At 38.2% G+C, this 21,134-nt stretch overlaps 1 protein-coding gene across 1 annotated transcript in view; it reads left to right on the forward strand.

Moving 5' to 3' along the window:
* The window catches only part of SPAG17 (sperm associated antigen 17), a 227,296-nt gene that overhangs the window by 40,546 nt on the left and 165,616 nt on the right, over positions 1-21,134 (forward strand). Inside the window, exons 2-3 of the mRNA XM_069478902.1 lie at positions 3,400-3,540; positions 4,148-4,234. Coding sequence (XP_069335003.1) covers positions 3,400-3,540; positions 4,148-4,234 — 228 coding nt within the window. The remainder of the gene's footprint in view (positions 1-3,399; positions 3,541-4,147; positions 4,235-21,134) is intronic.

Here is a 21,134-nt window from a genome sequence, read left to right on the forward strand (position 1 = left end):
GAGAATTTGCAATGTATGAAATAAAAATAGTTGTAAATCTACCCTGTGTCTCTGGGACAGTAGGCTTATGTGAGACAGCCAGGTTCTCTGCATTTATATGAATACTTTCTTGCCTTAGATTAGTAAGTGTCTGGGATAAGATGACCTCCTGCCAGGCTTCAAATTAGGTGAGACTAGTAAAGTAAATAAAAGGCAATAGATTGTGTCCATATATGACTTCATTCCGTCCTTTGAATGACTGTATCGGTAACTACTCGAGGGCAAGACTCTGCAATAATCGTGTACAATATATGCCTCCGGGTCATAGAGAGCTGACTATTTCCTAAGGTATGTGAGGTGTGACAGGCCCAAACCCTCTTCCTTCACCATTGGATGCATCCAATGTAGTTTTTCCAAAATAATTGATGTTTTCTTTCTCTCAGTTCATGCTACTAATTACACCCAAACTTCTTGAACGATCTTAAACAAATTTACCCACAGGTAGGAACACTGCTGGACCCATGGTTAATTGAGTTGCACACATTATTATACTTTCATTTCTCCCCATGGTCAGTGCTTGTTTTCTCTATGCTAAATTTCTCTTGCTTTCCTGTGAACTTCAATTTAAGGACTTTGTTTAACTGCATGTTGGGGTGGGATATGGGTGAAGTAGTGTTTTTAATAGTATTTTGCCGAATCTAATTTGTGTCCGATTTTTCCTAAAACAATTTTCTATTTCTAAAACTGCTTCCAGTTGGTAGAAATTTGGAATCTATGGTTACCCTGGAATACTAAGAGAAAGTGTCAGAAATTATATTTGCAGACTGTCACTTATTGAACTATTCTTTCTAATTAGACACGGGGAAGTAACTTGCTCTTCATCGAATACTGTGCGTTTCCTAGCATCCCACTGCCCCCTGCTGCAGCCCACAGTGAGTGCATCCTTTCCGCAGGCATCCTCGGTTTGGATTGTTACTATCGCAACGGTCCATTTCATGCTTATTCAGGTTCTGGCTATGTGATTAGACACTAAACCATAACTCTAACAAAGTCCTCCGTGAGCTCTATTTTGCCAAATAGATCCAATTTCTCGAGCAGGCATTTGGTGAATGAGAGAGTATACTTGGGAAATTGTACCCAAGCTGGACTCTTAAGACCCCTTCAAATGGAGGATGTGGCCTGGATCCCCAGCTCTTGTAGGGAGAGCGCAGGACAAATCTGGAACTGCTATAGCCCAGGTGGACTGTCTCAGGGTGACCTTGGGGATATACGATATTAAGATACTAAGACACCAGATACTAATGGGCAGGTAGGTGATGGACTACAAGGCCCTCTTTCTCAATCGTCCCCAAAAGAACTGAGGTAGACTGTTCTTGTCACCATTAGCTTTCAAATATTGTAAGGAAACTTTCAGTGGGAAGCGGGATAAGGAGGTAGATATAGTCATTAAAATCTTCAGTGTTGGGAAGTGCAACTGCCAGGAACTTCAAGGTATTGCCTGTCCAGGAACCATGTGTACTTTATTGTGAGAATGTAAGAGATTTTCACCCTTTTATGGTGACTGCAGTTGCAGCTTTGACTGAGGGTACAGACAAGAGTAAGGGGAAGGCATCTAATGCACGAAAGGTCATTTTGTAATAATGGAATTTTTCTTAAAGAATACATTAACAGGCCGGGCGCGGTGGCTCACGCCTGTAATCCTAGCACTCTGGGAGGCCGAGGTGGGCGGATCGTTTGAGCTCAGGAGTTCGACACCAGCCTGAGCAAGAGCGAGACCCCATCTCTACTAAAAATAGAAAGAAATTATATGGACAGCTAAAAATATATATAGAAAAAATTAGCCGGGCATGGTGGCGCATGCCTGTAGTCCCAGCTACTCGGGAGGCTGAGACAGGAGGATCGCTTGAGCTCAGGAGTTTGAGGTTGCTGTGAGCTAGGCTGACGCCACGGCACTCACTCTAGCCTGGGCAACAGAGTGAGACTCTGTCTCAAAAAAAAAAAAAAAAAAGAATACATTAACAGACAAAAAGAATGTATTAAACTCATTGTAACAGAAGAAACCACATAAAGTCACACCTACCTGCATGCATACACACACACACTTTGTAAGTAAAATCTACATTTACTTATTATTATTATTATTATTTTTTTTTTGCTTTTACATGTGTTTTTTGTCTTGGTAATAGCATTGAAAGTTGGGTGGATCTTGCTAGGTAGTTAGTAAATATCCTGGAGGAAAATAAGAAGTTAGGACAATCGCTCTTTGATGGTAAGAAATAATTTGCACTAAGGTCTTTTCTCCTTCCTATACTTTAGTTCTGTCATCAACCTGATTATAAACTGAACAGAAACCAGAGGAATCACATAAAATTATGCATTTCGTTAAATTTGTGTGACCGTCTCAAATATTCTTAGATATTGTTTTGCCATCCACTAAGAGAGAGTTTTACTGTATTTGAATCAGACCTCTAGACAGGAGATAGAGAGAAGCTTACATAGTGCCCTTCCCAAGTCGTTTGTTTCATAAATGGGGAAACTAAGGCCCAGAGAGGTCACATGGCTAGAGCGCCCTCCGTTACTGTTATGTCTCTTTTCTAACGTCTCTATCGTGTTTCTCTGTTCCGTCTCCCTATGTGATTGCTGGTGTTCAGAGACATAAGTCCTAATTGCATGTGTAGTCTCTTCATGGCGGGTAATTCAATGAGCTCCACTCCTAATCTCCCAATAGAAATTATAATTACAATAAACAGAGTAAAAGAAATTAATGATTGCAATTATTGTCTTCAGTAACTTATTTCTTTAAATTATTTGATGCAAAATTTCACATCCAAGTGTAATATTTTAGCCTATTTCTTGGGAGTGAAAAAGACCCATTTGTGAATTAGTAATGGGATTCTTGTGTTACATTAAGAGGAAAAGTTGTGTTCCAGTTCTCATTTGGCAACTCATCCAGTGTTACCCCAATTTAGCAAATATTTTTTCAGCTCCTTCTATATTCATTCCTAGCACTATTTGGAGTCTTAGGATGTACCAGGGGGAAAAAATATAAAGATTCCTCCTTTTGAGACTACATCTTAATGTACATTTGTGACATAGGAATGAGCTATTGCTTTCCAACACCAGATTACTCCTGGACAGCATTCTAGTGAAAGTGTCCTTTTTTTTTTTTCAAACTGTCTTCCTTAAAATAAAAAGCTTAGTTTCTCAAGAAAATTGTTTTTTGGTCAAGTTGCATGAAATTTGGCACAATACTGCCGCCTTGCGGCTACTTCGATCAGAGAGCCATACACACTGCAAGGTCAACCCTGTCTTTAAGGGAATGTTTATAAGAAAGTTATCCTGTTTTTCAGTGGAAGCGCTGTACACAAAATTACCTAGCCAGGAATATTTGAAATTTAATTCCTTCTGATTTTATGATAGAACGATTGGAAGGCCTCCATCGCTTTTGTGGTTGGGAACCAGATTGAGGATGATCTTCTCATTCGCGCCCTCACCCTCGCCGTCCAGGTCCCTCAGCGAAAGCTCTTCAGTATGGTATTGTGGCAAGACATTCTTCAGCAGGTACCTGTCCCTTCCCACCTCCAAGTCCCTTGAAGATTTTTTACTTAAAATAATAGAATATAATTATAAAATAAATAAAGCTGCTATATTATTGGACTGTTTTGTAAATTTTGGTGGATTATTTTAAGTAAATATTTAGCTAGAATAAGTTTAAATTATTTAATCTGGAAGAATTCATTTTTGTTCATTATTGTTGCCCATTCAACATTCATTCATTTGACAAAGATTTCTGAGGCCATGCCAGGCACCATGCTAGGTCCTATGAGGAATTATTTAGTAAAAGCCTTAATGATGATAAAAGACTAGACTATTTAAGATTTCAGGAAAGTACCTGACTAACTGGAAAATGAAGGCTACAGAAAATCATAGCTGGCAGGGGTCAGAAGGGAGTGATAGCGTATAAAAGATCTGTTGGATGACACATACCCATACCATTACTAACAGCTGACAAAGTGACTATAAATGTTTTACCTAATTGTTGGGTATCTATTTCTACCTACCTTCCCCAACCCCTCAAGTCACCCAGATATTTGAAAATTACATATATCTAAGCATTTGTTAAGTAAGCCTTTCTTCTTCATTGTAAGTAAATTTAATTTTCTTACAGATCAATGAAATAAATGCAATTGTTGGAGCTGCCTCATCTAAAAAAGCAAAAAAACCTGGAGGTGTTAATGTTCCCTTATTTTATGAGGTAGGTGAAAGTGTTTATCAAAGAGATTTTTGTAATTTTTAGAAAAGAGAATTGAAGTAATGATTTTGATCAGAATTTTTTTATTTAATTTATTCTTTAAAAGTAAATTCCTGCTCCTCATTGGAGATATTTGTTCCTGATGGTGGACACAACAAAAGCTGCCTCCTTTTTTTATAAAAGTCCCCATTAGGAATAAAATTGTCCCAGATTATTTATACCATCACTGCCTCCAATTGAAAAATATAAATCAGAAACTTTTATATACAAACGTGTTGGGTCATACTTTTCCATGGTAATTACTGAGTATGTGATGGTATTAAAGAAAGTCATATTATTTGTGTATTACAAAGTGTTAGTTTTCACAAAGAAACAATGTAGAAATCCCCCACAAAGTGTTTTTTATATAAAACAGAGGCACAGCTGGAATAATTTTTCATCAGTTTATGAACTTTGTGCACATTGTACATCCCACTTTAATCAATATGAAAATAGCAATACTCTTCAGATTAATGGTCCATTCCATTTCTAGCAGCTGCTTAGTATAAAAGTCTGGCTAGGCTGCCCAAGCAGGCTTTATGCAAAGGACTTAGGACTCACGCTCAGTACGAGGAGATTTCGTCTCACCCTGCCTTTTTAATATCTAACTTACAGCTTTCAAGAAACTATAAAAATCCAGTGATTAATTAGAATATTACTTAGAATTTGTCAGGCACTGTTTTATGGCTCTGGAGACCTAAAACTTAAAGAGGTTTGGATCTTTCTAAGACGAACTTGTTTGCACTTTATTTCAGTGATGGCTAATAAAGTTTTTATGTGTCTCAGGTCTTAGGTGATTACATAACGGTCTCTCTAGTATTGCCTGCATACTATCTGAACAAGTTTCATTGGATTTATTCACAATAGACAATACTGTGATTTTTATGGCATTAACTCTTGCTGCACTGTTCTCACCGTCATGGCAAACTTCTCTGTGCATTTGGAGTCAAATAACATACCCTATCTCTTTTGTTATGATATTCTGAATGTGTGCTCCAGTTGAAACATTATATGATACCTGAATTTAAAATATTGAAATTTTTCTTCTGAAGTGGCCATAGAAATCCATGTCCAATTCTCAGGCCTGGGATCAATTAGCCCCATGAAGGAGTCTTTCTTCTTCAAAGATGCTCAGTAAAAATCAGAGATGATAACAGGCCAATTTTAACATCTAATCTGGACAGGCATATGACTTGGGTGTGGGATAGCACAATGTTATGAATCCAGAGTGAAGTCAGAGAGCCATTCCGCTCCAATATGTGCTGTGACTCTTAGTTGCATATTCTTCCCTCAGCGGAGGTCCATTTCACATCTGGCTCTACCACATTCTTCTGGTGGAGCATTTGGGCGGTAAGCCTCTCACACCGGCTCACATACTCTTTTCTGAATGGGTCCAGAAAAAAAGGGAAGGCGGGGGTGGGGGGAGCGCCACAGAGACCGAACCTTAGGTGCACCATTCGTTAATGCCAATTGCTATAGCAAAAATGACAAAGAATATAAAACAAATTCCGGCTCCCGGTCAGCACCAGCCAAGGACAGGTTGCACATCTGGAGAAGAGGGACACATCTCCAATCTGAGTCCCTTTGCACTTTTGTTCAGGAACTCTGTCACCTAGCGCCTCATCCCAAGTGAACTGAAAAGCCACTGGAAATGCCTGTAGAGCTCCAAGGTAGTGAGTAGTGGCCACGGAAAAGGCCCAGAGCCAAAAATCTTCTGAGACTTCTGGACTCCTGAGGCATGCGGACAGGCTGGTCATAAGTCTATTCCTGTTTAACGTCTTGCATGGTCTGTAGCAACTAGGACTGTTGCCACAGGAAAACTCCTCAGGAGCCTATTTAGAAAGTCTTACCTTTTCTTTCTCAAAGGACACTCTGTATATGGGAGAAGAGATGATCTAACAAAATTGCTCATGTGACATGGTAAGTTTATAGAGATCCATTTTGGAAGGAGAACTCAAAATATAACAGCTATACATTTAAGCGCTTATATTAAATATTTACTTCCACTTGTCGGATACTCTCATTGAACTTAAATCAGAGCCTAGTCATTCTTACTTTAAACACAATTCTAACCAATTTGGCTTTCTGGTTTCCTAGCCTGCGGTTGATTAGGAGCAGCAAATTAAAGTGAGACTTCACTATAGTGCAGTTCATCCATGAGTAGTAAAATAGTGTCAGAACCACATTACATATTTCCAATAACGACTTGAAATGTCTGGGCTAGCAAAGACCACATTCCTAAGTGATTTGCTCAAGTTTTCATTTGGATGGCTTGGTGTTGTGTACACACAGCCTCATTTTGAAATTGTGTAATTTCCCCTGAAACCTTCGAATTTCATCTAGCCACAGTATTGTATATATGAGAGAGTCTTTATTTATAAACCATAGTCCTTTGAAAACCTGCTTAGATTTGCGCTAATGTAATTCCGTAGAGACATAGCTACAGCTCATTTGTTCACTCACCTTCTCTCTTTGGAAACCATGTTTTGCTCTCGCAGGAACTACTCCAAGGACTCATGTGGGAAGGAGAACAGAATATTCTCCTTTGTGTGTATTCCCAGGAATGTTGGTTTTTACTTTATTATTATCATTATTATTTAATGCCGAGGATGAGGATGATCCCATGCACTGTCATATCAGCACCATTTCCAACATGTAATCCTATTTGAGGATGCAGACTCATATTAAAATGGATACACAAATATTGCCTGCATTATATATTAGCAAGTTTTGCCAAATATTAACAAGTATAATACATTCTTGTTCAAGCATTAGTGCCACACATTACTAGACAATGGAGAGGAAAGGGGGAATATGAGTATTATAAACACTCTAACTTCAAGAAGCTTAAGGACTAGAAAAGGAAAATGAAAGGAAAAAATATATGTTTATAAGCCTGGCATATAGTAGACATTCAATAAATATTTGCTGAGTGAGTGTAACACAGTGTAGAAAATGGTCAGTGAAGTCTTTCAGGGACAAGTGAAGTGCTACGGGAATTCAAAGGAAGATAAAATGAGATTATCATTAGTTGGTGTAGCTGGCAGGGAGGGGTGGGATACAGAGAAATTTTCGTGGAGAAAGTGGCATTTGGAAGGAAAGGAAAGGGTTTGATAATTTTGATCTTTTAGATATATTATATCAATTAACCCACATCAAAATTCTAAAAGGAAATATAAAATCCCCATTTTACACATAGGAAAATGGAGGCATAAAGAAGGTAGGAAGTCTGCTAACTAGAAAATTGAAGAATTTGGATTTAACCATAGTTAAATACAGAGCATCATGTTTTTCTACTTTACCACAAAGCTCGTACTCTTCCACTGTTCTCAAAGCTGCCCACCCTTGGAAGGGTAGACCTTGACATTCAAATGTCAAGGCATTCTGCAAAATGGGAACAGCTCAAACAAAGCCATAAAAATGGGAAAAGACTGAATGAATGTGTACTAAATGTGTAGTTATGTGCTACAATATACGCTAAATAGGAAAGATAATTCTGTACATATTTTAATTACAACTTTAAAATCCTAAAGACGGAAATGTGTAGGGGAAAGCATTTCATATACTGGAAAAAATACATGCTTTTGATTCATGCCTGAACTTAAATTTATGTGCTAAATATGCACAAATATTTTTCTGTGTGTGTATGTTTTGTGGCACACATAGAGATTCTGAACTGTTCATTTACAGGTATACTCAGCCCTGACCAAAATTAAAGAGGAAAATATTAATGGTCATTTAAAACCAACTGAAATGTTCTCGATGAGAGAGTTCTATTGAGTACCATAAATGCAAAGATTCTCCCATTTGTGGTTAAATCTGATACACAGTAGGTGAACTTTATAAGATAAATATGCAGATTTCAGATTTGACATTATGACCTTGATAAATTAGAAAGAAAAAGCTACCGGTTGGCAGGAGTTTGTTTATCCAACTTATCTGACATCAGAGCCAACCATCTTAAAACTTTTTAGATTCCATTCCACGTTTCTTTTCACGTCATGATAATAATCACCATACCTACCTGCCTGGAAATGAACCTCCATTCACAAATGGGCCGTGGGTTACTTGCCTGTCTGACTTATTTATAAAAGACAAATTAGGTCACTGCAAAACCGAAAAATAAAAAGCCTGCTGAAACAAAAATTGCCTATAGAGAATAAATGCCCTAGCTGATGACTCACTTACTTAAAAATGTCATCAATTCTCGGAGTTTCTATACAATAACGAACTTGGACAATCCTAAATATTATGTGATATGGTGCAATTTTACAAATGAAAATAATTATTAATTTTTGTCTTTACTCCTGTCAGTAAAAAAATAAGAACTTACATTTTTAACAAATATATCCTAAAGTAATTCTATGAGTCTTTCTATTGTAACTGGGAGAACATTAAATGTGGAAAGATTTTTCTGATGTTAGATTTTAAAATAGTGCACCAAATGCAGTTTTTAAAAGATGTAGGATATAAATGTTATATCTTTAGAACCAATTCGTTTTGCCACATTTTTAAGACACTTTGCTAGTGCATTGGATTAGTATGCCCAGATGTAATAGTTCCATTTCTTGGTTCCTATTTCCTGGTGTATAATCTCTCAGGTCTTTTCCAACATGTATTCATAATAATTCACAAATAGGAACACAGATTTAATTATAATCTAGTTTGCCACCCTTCTCCAGATTCCGAATAGGAAACTCATTTCTTAAACAGTGCCTTGAATTAACAGTCAATTCAATAGAATTGCAAGCCTTTATTTTTGGGGGTGGCCCTTGTCAAAATGAAAAATGGAAAACTCATGCTTCAGAGATAGGAACAAATAATATGTGAAAACATTTAAGAGGTTTGAAGTTATTAAAATGGCAGATCTACTGGGAATAAAAAGAGCAGTATGTCATGGAAGAAATGAAGGAAAAAGGAGACAGGAAGCATTCTCTGGCCTTTTCAATCCTGCATTTTAAAACAAAACAAAAAAATTCTGGAAGAATTGGAAGGTGGCCAACCTAATGCCGTTATTTCAGAGAGCTTAGGGACACACCAGGAAATTACAGGCCAGTTAGTTTAACTTCACTTGTAGGGAGAGTATTAAAAACTGCTGCAGGAGATCAAGTAAAAGGATGCTTAGAAAAGCACAGCTTGATTAAGGCAAGCCTGGCCAACGTGATTTTCGGAAAGGGAAGGTCATGTCTTAGGAACTTGTTGAAATTCTTTGAAGCTATTATGGCCAGTGCAGCCTTCAAAGAATACAGCGAAACCCAGAATCTGCGTGTCTTTCCGTTCCACATCAGTCCTTCAGGGATGCCTACAGAACATGGCCCACATCAGGGCTCTGGCACTCCAGGTTTAGAAACCACTATCAAAATAGCAGAAAATAACCTCCGATGGAACATTTTTAAAGCTGGAACCAATTAATACAACCTGATATTTATAAATGTAAAATAATGAGACTTGGAACAAAATTTAGGAATATCAAGCTGTAACAAAGAAGTACTACATTGGGACTATAAAAACAATCTAGGAGTTCTTATGCCAAAATCCGGGCTTTGGAGCCATTTCTCACACAAAGAAGGGAAGACAAGGAGAAATAGCAGTGCTAGAAATGGTTACAGAGTAAAGGGTTATGAGGAGTTGCAACCCAGTGAAGTTTGTCAAGATGGAAAAAAGAACAGTCAAAGGTGTTAACAACTCTGAGCCTCCACAGTTCTGGAAGAGGCCAGAGCAGCCCAGCAGAGAAAGTCAAGTTCAGGCTAGTCACTAAGGGGCAGAAGGTCAGGACTCCATTGCTTTAGGAATGGGCTCCCAGGGTACAAATATGTTTGCCTCTCAGATCAGAAACCTGGAGTTCTATTTTCAAAGAAAAGCACAACTCAAGCAAAGACATTCAAAAAAAATCCAAATCATGGCCCAGCTCTCTAACACCCTGGGGCACAGGCAGCTTGCCAAGCCCACATAGCAAGTAGCTGACAGTCCAGGAGGAGGGATGTAGACACTGGGGAGGTATGGTGTCCGATGCTATGGAGCCTGGGATCCAGCAGCAGGAAGCCCACACCACACAAGGATTAGGTTGCTGGCTAGGACATTCAGGCAGTGGGCAAGGCGGGAATCTAGTCAAGAATTCCTGGACAAGGACATCACGAGACGACCAGCCACAGAATAAAGGAAAATTCAGATAATGAAGAGCAGTCATCACACCTTCTCCAGGTGTTGGCTGGGGCGGGTCCTGGAACCTCCCTAACACTCTGTACTCTGTGCTCACTGTGATTGGAGGGGTGCTGGAGAAGGAATCAGGAAGACTGTATCATTCTATTCCTGTGCTTAAGACTGTGAATAACCCACATTTATACATAGTGTTAATAAAAGTTGTCATTTATTGAATACTTAATTTATTCAATTCTTGTGTGCTGGGTACTTTATATATATTAGCTAATCTAATCTTCTTAATAATCTGCCAGAAAAGAGTTACAAATGATGAAACTTGAGTCAAACTGGCTAAATAACTTGTTGGCACAGAAATCTCTGTTTTGTCTACTTACATCACACAAAAGTTGAGGACAGTTAGTTTAAATTCTGGAAGCAGTTGTTGCAGTGTAACATGTCTTGAATAGAAGCTACTGTTAGTTGATTAGATTTAAGCTTTAAATCTCTCAGCAGTTCTACAATGTTTATTACTTTTCGCTCTACTCAGGTAATGAAGGTATATCTGCAGATGATGAAGGGACCAAATAATTTTACTCAGTATTTTTAAGCCACTTTGATGAGTGGCTTTTGCCCAAATGTTTGGATCAACAAGGATTTTTAATTCTGACAGTTAAGATTTATATGATTAAGATGACTAGGTCTTTTCTGTAGGGGATGAAAGAGGGAAAAATGAGAAACAAGAGGGAAGTTAATACATATTCAACAGAGGTGAAAATGTGGACAGAAAAAGACATTTCTGAAATCCTAAGTTAATTAGCGAGAGGTAAATTCATCTTCAGAGTACCTACTGCTAGTTTGGTGAGACAGATGCACCAAACCAAACCAGACTGCCTGGGATATCCTGGTTCCACTACTTACTAGCTGTGTAATCTTGGGCATGTTACATAACCCTGCTGTACCTCAATTTTTATCTTTATAAAGTCAGTGTAAGTGTCCATTAAAGTTTAGCTATTAGTGTTTTTATTACTTTTTTATTTAATTTGTATTCTCAGTCACAATCAATGCTGGAGCATGAATGTAGTAGAAACACATCTACAAACAGGCTTTTTTAAAAAAAATTTTTTTAATTTCAGAATATTACAGGGATACAAACATTTTGGTTACATGAATTGCTTTTGTACAGGTTGAGTCAAAGTTATAAGGGTGTCCCTCACCCAGATAGTGTGCATTGTACCCATTAGGTATGGATTTACCCATCCCCTCCTCCCTCTTCCCACCTGCTTCATTTCCATTGATTTTTGCTATCATATGTGCACATGAGTGTTGATCAATTAGTTCCAATTTAGTAGTGAGTACATCTAGTGTTTAGGTTGTTACAAAAGGTATTAGTTCATCATTTTTTATGGCTGAGTAGTACTCCATAGTATACATACGCCACATTTTATTAATCCACTCATGTATTGATGGGCATTTGGGTTGTTTCCATATCTTTGCAATTGTGAATTGTGTTGCTATAGAGACTCAAGTGCAAGTGTCATTTTTATAAAATGTCTTTTTCTCCTTTTGGATAAATACCCAGTAGTGGGATTGCTGGATCAAATGATAGCTGTACTTTTAGTTCTTTCAGGTATCTCCACACTACTTTTTGTGGTGGTTGTACTGGTTTGCAGTCCCACCAATGGTGTATAAGTGTTACTTTCTCTGCACGTTCACACCAGCATCTGTTGTTTTCGGACTTTTTTATGAAAGCCATTCTCCCTGGAGTTAGGGGATATCTCATTGTGGTTTTGATTTGCATTTCCCTGATGATGAGAGATGTTGAGCATTTTTTCATGTTTCTTGTCCATTAGCCTATCTTCTTTTGAAATGTTTCTGTTCATGTCTTTTGCCCACTTTTTAATGGAGTTATTTAATGTTTTCTTGCTGATTTTCTTGAGTTAGTACCCTTTATCTGATATATAGCATGCAAATATTTTCTTCCATTCTGTAGGTTGTCTATTCACACTACGGATTGTTTCCTTGTCTGTGCAGAGCTTTTTAATTTAATAAGGTCTCTTTTATTTATTTTTATTGTTGCTGTGATTGCCTTTGGTGTATTCTTCATAAATTCTTTGCCTAGGTCAATATCTATAAGAGTTTTTCCAACCTCTTCTTATAGAATTCTTATAGTTTCAAGCCTTAGGTTTAAGTCTGTTACTCATAATGAATTAATTTTTATAAGTGGTGAGGGATAAGGATCCTGTTTCAATCTTCTACATGTGGCTATCCAATTTTCCCAGCACCTCTATTGAATATGGATTCTTTTTCCCAGTGTGTATTGTTGTCTGCTCTGTCAAAGATTAGATGGCAGTATGTGGATGGTTTTATATCTGGGTTCTCTGTTTTGTTCCGTTGGTCTATGTATTTTTGTGCCAGTACCATGCTGTTTTGGTTACTATAGCCTTGTAATATAGCTTAAAGTCTGATAAAGTGATGCCTCCAGATGTGTTCTTTTTGCTTAAGGTTTCTTTGGCTATTTGGGCTCTTTTCTGGTTCCAAACAAACTGTAGAATTATTTTTTCTGATCTGCAAAAAAAAACAGCGTTGATATTTTGATGGGGATTGCATTGAATCTGCAAATCACTTTGGGTAGTGTGGACATTTTAACAATGTTGATTCTGCCAATCTATGAGCATGATACGTTTTTCCATTTGTTTACATCATCTGCAATTTCCTTCCTCAGTTATTCATAGCTCTCTTTGTAGAGATCTTTCACCTCCTTGGTTAAATATATTCCTAGGTATTTTATTTTCTTTGTAGCTATCGGGAAAGGTATTGCGTCTTTGATTCTCAGTTTGACCATTGTTGGTGGATAGGAATGCTACTGATTTGTGTACATCGATTTTGTAACCTGATACTTTGCTGAATCCATTTATCAATTCCAGGACTCTCTTGGCACAACCTTTGGGGTTTTGTAGATATAAGATCATATTGTCAGAAAAGAGCAATAATTTGACTTCTTGCTTGATGTTGGCTGTGGGTTTGTCATTTATGGATGTTATAATTCTGAGATAAATTTCATCTGTGCCTATTTTGTTAAAAACTGTTATCATAACAGGGTGCTGTTCAAATGCTTTTTCTTCATCTCTTGAGATTCTCATATGATCTTTGTTTTTTCTCTATTTATGTGGTGAATCACATTTATAGCTTTGCATATGTTGAACCAACCTTTGCATCTCTGGGATGAAGCCCACTTGATCATGGTGGATTATTTTTTTGATGTGCAACTGAATTCAGTTTGTTAGGATATTATTGAGAATTTTTGCATTTATATTCATAAGGGATATTGGTCTGTAGTTTTCTTTTTTGTTGTGTCCTTTCCTGGCTTTGATATCAAGGTGATATTGACTTCACAGAACAATTTGGAGAGGATTCCTTCCTTCTCTATGTTATAAAATAATTTCTGCAATATAGGTACCTGTTCTTGTTTGTAGGTCTGTTAAAATTCAGCTGTGAAACCATCTGGTCTGAGACTTTTTTTGTTTGGAGATATTTTATTTTATTACTGCTTCAATTTTGTTACTTCATCTTGGTCTGCACAGGAGTTCTATTTCTTCCTGATTGAGCCTAGGGAAGTTGTATTTTTCCAAGAATTTGTCCACTTCCTCAACATTTTCAAGTGTATGTGTGTAGAGATTTTTATAGTATTCAGAGATGATATTTTTGTATTTCTATGCTATCAGTTGTAGTATCTCCTTTTTCATTTCTGATTGAGCTTATAATGGTCCTTTCTTTTCTGTTTCTGCTAATCTAGTGAGAGGTCTGTCAATTTTGTTTATGTTTTCAAAGAACCAACTTTTTCTTTCATTAATCTTCTGTATAATTCTTTTGTTATTGATTTCATTGAGTTCTGTTCTTACCTTAGTTATTTTTTTCTTCTGCTGGGTATGAATTGCTCTTCCTTTTCCAATATCTTGAGATTATCCATTAGATTGTTGATTTGTGATCTTTCTGTCCTTTCAATGTAGGCAGTTAAGGCTATGAATTTTCCTCTTGTGACTGCTTTTGCTGAATCCCACAGATTTTGATAACTTGTGTCCCCTTTGTCATTTAGTTTGAAGAATCTTTTGATTTTCATTTTAATTTCCTCCTTGACCCAGTAATCATTCGGCAGTAAGTTGTTTAATTTCCATGACTTTGTGTAGAGTTGAGTGTTCTGTTGGAATTGATTTATAATTTTATTCCACTGTGGTCTGAGAGGATACATAGTATAATTTCTATTTTTTTAAATTTGCTGAGACAGGTTTTGTGACCTAGGTATGATCAATACTTTGTTCTATGAGCTGATGAGAAGAATGTATATTCTGTGGTTTTTTGAGTAGAATGTTCTGTAAATGTCTGTTAGACCGATTTGTTCCAGAGTTCCATTTAAGTCCATTGTTTCTTTGCTTATTTTCTGCTTGGAGGATCTGTCCCATTCTGTCTGTGGGGTGTTGAATTCCCTGGCTATTACAATGCTGCTGTTTATCATTTTGTTGGGATCAAGTAGGTTTTGCTTTATGAATCTGGGTGCACATCTGTTAGCTTCATAAATATTTAGAATTATTGTCTAAATATTTAGAATTATTGTCTAAATATTTAGAAATATTTAGAATTATTATGTCTTCTTGTTGAATTGTTCCCTTCACCATTATATAATGACCATCTTTGTCTTTCTTTACTTTTGCTGATTTGAAGTCAAGTTATCTAACATGAGAATCTTTCTGTTGGTTTCCATTTACATAGAGTATTGTTTTCCATGCCTTCACCTTGAGTCTGAATGAGTCCTATGGGTTAAATGTGTTTCCTGGAGACAGCATACACTTGTCTTGTGTTTTTTTATCCATTCACCCAGCCTATATCTCTTGAGTGAGGAGTTTGAGCCATTCACATTTATTGAAAGAATTGATAAGTACAGTGTATTTCTGTTCATCCTGTTGAGTAGAACTTTATTGATTTGTTTTTACCTCATGAGCCATTGTGGCATCTAGGCTCCGACCTTTAGTTTTTGGGTGATTTTACACTGGTGGGTGACTACCGTGCTGATCCCTGTATAATGCAGTTCTGGATACTTCCTGCAGGGCAGTTCTGGTCTTAACAAATTCTCTCAGTGTTTGCTTATCTAAGAAAGTCTTTATTTCTCCCTCATATATGAAACTTAATTTTTCAGGATACAAAATTCTGGGCTGGTCATTATTATGTTTGAGAAGACTGAGAATGGGGCCCCAATCCCTTATGGCTTCTAAGGTCTCAGTTGAGAAGTCTGCAATTAGTCTGATGGGTTTTCCTTTGTATGTTACGTGATGCTTTCACCTTACATCTCGTAGCAGTTCCTCTTTCATGTTTATTTTGGTCAGTCTGATGACTTTGTGTCATGGTAATTGCCTCTTTGTGATGAAACTCCCAGGAATCCTTTGAGCTTCTTGTACCTGGATATCTAGATTTCTAGCAAGGACAAGGAAATTGTCCTCAGTTATTTCCTCAAATAGGTTTTCCAACGCTTGTGTATTTTATTCTTCACCCTTAGGGATGCCTATGATTTTTATCTTAGGCCTCTTGACATAATCTCATATTTCTTGTAGGCTTTGTCCATTCCTCTTATTTTTTAGTTCTTTCTCTTTAAAGGACTTCTTTAACTCAAAGGTGTTGTCTTCATGCTCTGTGATTCTTTCTTCTGCCTGATCTAGCCTATTCTTAAGGCTTTCCACTATGTTTTGTATTTCCTTGAATGAATTTTTTATGTCCAGGAGTTTTGATTTTTTCAAATAATTTGATTTCTTTTGTAATAATAATTAGATTTTTCATTCATTTCCTGAATTGTTTTTATGGTTTCTTTGTGTTTGGTTTCTATTTTCTCTTATATTTCATTGAGCTTCCTTACAATCCATATTTTGAATTCTTTATCTGTCATTTCAGTCTTTTTGTGTTGGTTGGTATCCATTGGTAAGGAGTTATTGTCTTCTTCTGAGGGTGTCCTTTCACTCTGATTTTTTATGTTTTTGGAGTTCTTTCACTGATTCTGTCTCATCTGGCCTTGCGTCAAGACCTGGGAGTGCTAGTCCTAGCTTATAGGCCTCTCCAGGTCCCCAAAGATCAGCCCCTGAGCATGCCAGGGAGAGTAGTGCTGGTTCTGAGTTCCCTGTGAGGTATTCTAGCAGGTTTGGTGAGCCTCTCATGTTACCTCTGACCTGCTGTCTTCACCTCTTCCCAACAGTGTGTAATGAGTTAGGTCTCAGGTGGTGGGGAACTCCCCCAGCTTAATATCAGTGATGGTGGGTGCTACTTGTGAGTATGAATCAGCTGCTCCCTGTTTGCTTGAGTTGGAAAGCACTTTGTTTAGTTGTGGGGTTATTCACCCTGTCATTGATTGAACTTTGTGTGGAAGAGCCAGCTGTCAAGATGATCTTTTGTGCCCATGATAAGCTCTGATCCCCCAGATGGGGCATATAAATACCGCAAGCTTTGGGAGGGACCCTGTAGCTCCCAGGGGTTTGCTTGATCTCTATTCCCCCTGAGGTGGGGGGAGAAGCAAGACAAGGTGGCTGGATTGTGAGAGCCTGAGAGGCTTTGCAAAGCCTTGGCAGGGCTCAGAGAGTGCCTATCTGGCTGCTAGGAGGAGCTGCTAGTATGAAGTTTAGGGTAATCTCTCCAAGCTGGGTAGGCCATTCCCAAGGGAGGGGTCTAATTGCTTGAGAGCTAAGGCCCTGGGCCAAGCTCTTTCCACTCTGCCCACTAATGCAGTTTCTCTATGGGGTGGGGTGAGCACTCTCCCTACTTGTTCCCTGGAACCCTACAGCACTCTCCCATCAGATCAATCCACGTGAGTTCCCCTACCACCTGAGACCAGCTCTCAAACTATCTTTCAGTCTGTGTGTTTGACCCACTAGCATGTGTCTCTGTGGGACACTGGCAGGTGAGGGGATTCCTAATTGTGCACACCTGTTCCACCACAAGACCCCCAAGGGGAGAGAGGTAGGCCTCTCTGTCCACAGGAGCCTCTGCGAGGGGCACGCTTCCACCTAGGAGAAGCAGCCACTTGCAAGTTTCTTGGCTTAGAGTGCACTCTCTATTGTAATGAGTGGAGGAATGGGCCACTGCTCCCATTCAGCTGGCATGCCTGAGGCATTCAGTTGTCATGGGAACCAGGGGCTAGGCTAATTCACTACCAGTGCCTCACCCCTATCCAATATAGTACTTCTCCTGTGGGAGTAGGGAATGCGCGTGTTCATAGATCCCTGTTCCTCAGCGCTTCCATACCCTCACGTTGGATATGTCCACAAGGGCTTATTCACCACCTGAGTCCAGGACCGAGACCTCTCCCCTGTGTTTTCCTGCATGGCTCTTATGGCTGGGGGGCATGGGGTCCAGTCTGCCTGTCTAAGACACCAGCACATGATCCCATGAAATGCATACAGGCAGGAAGCTCGCAAATTGCTGCGGCCTCGCTCTTGGTGGCTTACTTGGCTGAGAACGTGCACCCACTGTGGAGAAGCAGCTGTTCATGTGCGTCTTGGTTCATGTGCATCTCATGGTTGGTGTGGGGGTGGATGGGCCATAGCTACCAGCTGGCCCGAGAGCTAAAATTACTCTCTTTGATATTGTGATTGGAGGAGGTGCAGAGGAGGAAGTGTCTAGGTGTAAGAGAGCTGGCACTCTGGTCTCTTGTGGCACTCTCTCGTGGAGTGTCCCTTTGAATACCCAGACTTCTGTGGATTGCTATTTCACCCTGATATTCCTATTTAGCCACCATGCCTGGGCTCGTCAAGGGTGGGAGCACCTCCAATATGTTTTATGTGCCAATGTTCACTGAAGGTACCTATGTGGGGGAGAGGAAGCCCCCCTTACCCTTTCAGTGGGCTCTGAGTTTGGACTGTGCCACTGTCTTCTCTCTATCTTCTTCTCAGCTTCTCTGTTTTTCTCAGTTGGGTCCCCACACATCTCTGTTGTCTCTCCCTGTGATCCACACCTAAGATGCAACTGCTCTCAGCTTTCCTCAGTCCAATATTCTGTCTTCCACCTGGGGCGACCCAACAAAGGATGTCTCTAGTAGGCCATCTTGGCTAATCTCCAAAATTTTTTTATTATGGTAAAAAATGCATAATATAAAATTTACCATCTTAACCATGTCTAAGTGAGCAGTTCAATAGTGTTAAATATATTCACATTGTTGTGCAACTAGTCTCCACAATGTTTTCATCTTGAAAAGCTGAAACTCTATATCCATTAAAAAATAACTCCCCATTTCCCCACCCCTGGCCCCTGATGACTACTCTTCTATTTTCTATGAATTTGACAAACTCCTCATTTATGTGGAATCCTATACTCTTTGTCCTTTTGTTCCTGCTTTAGCATAATGTCTTCAAGGTTCATTCACGTACCATGTCAGAGAATTTCCTTTTTGTTAAGGCTGAATAATATCCCATTGTGTTTATATACCACATTTTCCTTATCCATTCATTCACTGATGGACACTTGGGTTGCTTCCACCTCTTGGCTATTGACTGTAAAGAGCGCTGCTACAAACATGAGTGTGCAAATTATGAGCATGTTTTTTACTAAGTGGAATATGATTAATGAAAGATAAGCTGATATCTAATTAAGCAAGTAAGGGAAGAAAAAAGGCAAATCAGTGGTGAAAGGGTATTTGCACTATCCTATTATAAATTTCTGTTTATTGTATTAAATACTAGTGTTCATGACCATGATGGAAACTAATATACATTCTTCTTCGTTATGCCATATCAGGAGTAAATATGACTAAGAACACCCCAAGAAATAAACAACAGTAGTAACTTTTTCTAAAATCAATAATTTTAAAAGTAAAAGCTCTCATATATAAAAAGAGCATTTTCACAACCACTCTCATTAAATCTTCATGTGAACTGGGCAGAACAGCTAATATTATCTCCATAGTATAGATAGAGAAATGGAAACCAAGGAAACTCAAATGATTTGTTCATACTCACCAGTGTAATCAGTGTCAGTCCTGATAGTACCGGGCTTGCTCCACACCTAGCAGAGGGCAGGTCTTCTTCATTAAAACGTTCTTATTCATTCATTTTCCACAAGATAATTTTAGATGGTTTATGGATAAAAAGTTTTATTTCATTACATATATATTTATTTTAATATGCACTAAAAATAAAATTAGACTATTAACTTACAACTCCCACAACTTTGTGACTTAGGATAGGGCTACATTATTTTTTAAAACTTGGTTTACAGTCAGCCTACAGAAGAAGATTAAGTGCATAGAACAGGTGGTATACAGCTTTGGTTAAATCATCAGGTGATACTCAATGACAAAGGCTTAGGAAATTTTTTATTTTCATGCATTCCACAAATATTTGAGGTTATGTACCAAATCTATGGTTGGATTTACCTTGATGAACAAAACAGATATAATTCCCTGCCCTCACATAGTTTACATTTGAATAGGGTGGGTAGGCATTAAGCAAAAATCAAACAAGCAAATAAATATATACACAGTTATGAATTGGGGTAATTGCCTTAAATTAGAGAGAATTACAGGGGAAAATACAGCAGTCTGAATGTTTGGAGATGAAATGAAAGAAAAAAAAGAGCCAGCTGAAAAGAGTGAGGGGAAATACTCAGGCAGAGAGAACAGCATGTGTGAAAAATCTGAGGCAGGAGTGGAAAGATTGCTGCCTGTAAGAGGAATGAAGAGGGCCAGGTTCCTGGAGCACAGAGGGTGAGAGATGAGAGAGTGACAGAAGCCAGATCTCTGTAGTTGGTAGGTTTTTGTTAAGAAGGAGTTTGCATTTTTACTTCATAGAAAATAGAAAGTCATTAGGACATTTAAAGAGGAGAGCGACACAATCTAAGTTCCTTTTAAAGATCTTTTCTGGTTGCCAAGTGAAGAATCAATAGGTATGGAGGAAGGAGGCAAACACGGAAGTAGGGAAGCCAGTTAGGAGGCCATTGGGGTATCTTGGTGGGAATGGGGAGAGCACAGACATTCAAGGAAGTGTTCAGGAGGAAGAATTGGCAGATTGGTACCAATGTAAAATGTGAGGGGTGAGGGAGAAGCTATCAGGATGACTTCACAGTTCTGGCTTGAGAAACTGAGTGAAAATATCTTCATTTTTCTTTTTTATAGTTTTATTCTTTCTTATGAATTGACAATTTATAATTGGATAAATTTATGGAGTACAAAGTGATGTTATAATTTATTAATATAATGTGGAATACTTAAATCAAGCTATTTATTATAACATATCCATCACCTCAAATACGTAACATTTTTAGTGATGAGAACATTTGAAATTTACTCTTAGCAATTTTGAAGCATATCATACTCTATTATTAACTATATTCCCTACATTATACAATAGAACTCAAAAAAGAAAAAAAAAAGCTCCTCCTATTTAACTGAGATTTTATATTTTTTGAACATTGTCTTAGTTTTCTTGCTTGTAAAAGAATACCTGAAATGGGGAATTTATAAAGAAAATGACTTCATTTCTTACAGTTATGGAGGCTGAGACACAGATCAGGGGGCCGTATCTGGTGAGAGCTTTCTTGCTGTTGAGGACTCTCTGAAGAGTCCGGAAGTGACAGAGGGTATCACATGGTGAGGGGGATGAGCATGCTAATGTGCCGGCTTAGGTCTCTCTTCCTCCTTTAATAAAGCCACTAGTTCATATCTCATTATAACCTATTAGTCTATTAACCCATTAATCCATGA

This window comes from Eulemur rufifrons, chromosome 8 (genome assembly GCF_041146395.1).
Source record: "Eulemur rufifrons isolate Redbay chromosome 8, OSU_ERuf_1, whole genome shotgun sequence".
In the NCBI taxonomy this organism is placed as follows: Eukaryota; Metazoa; Chordata; class Mammalia; order Primates; family Lemuridae; genus Eulemur; species Eulemur rufifrons.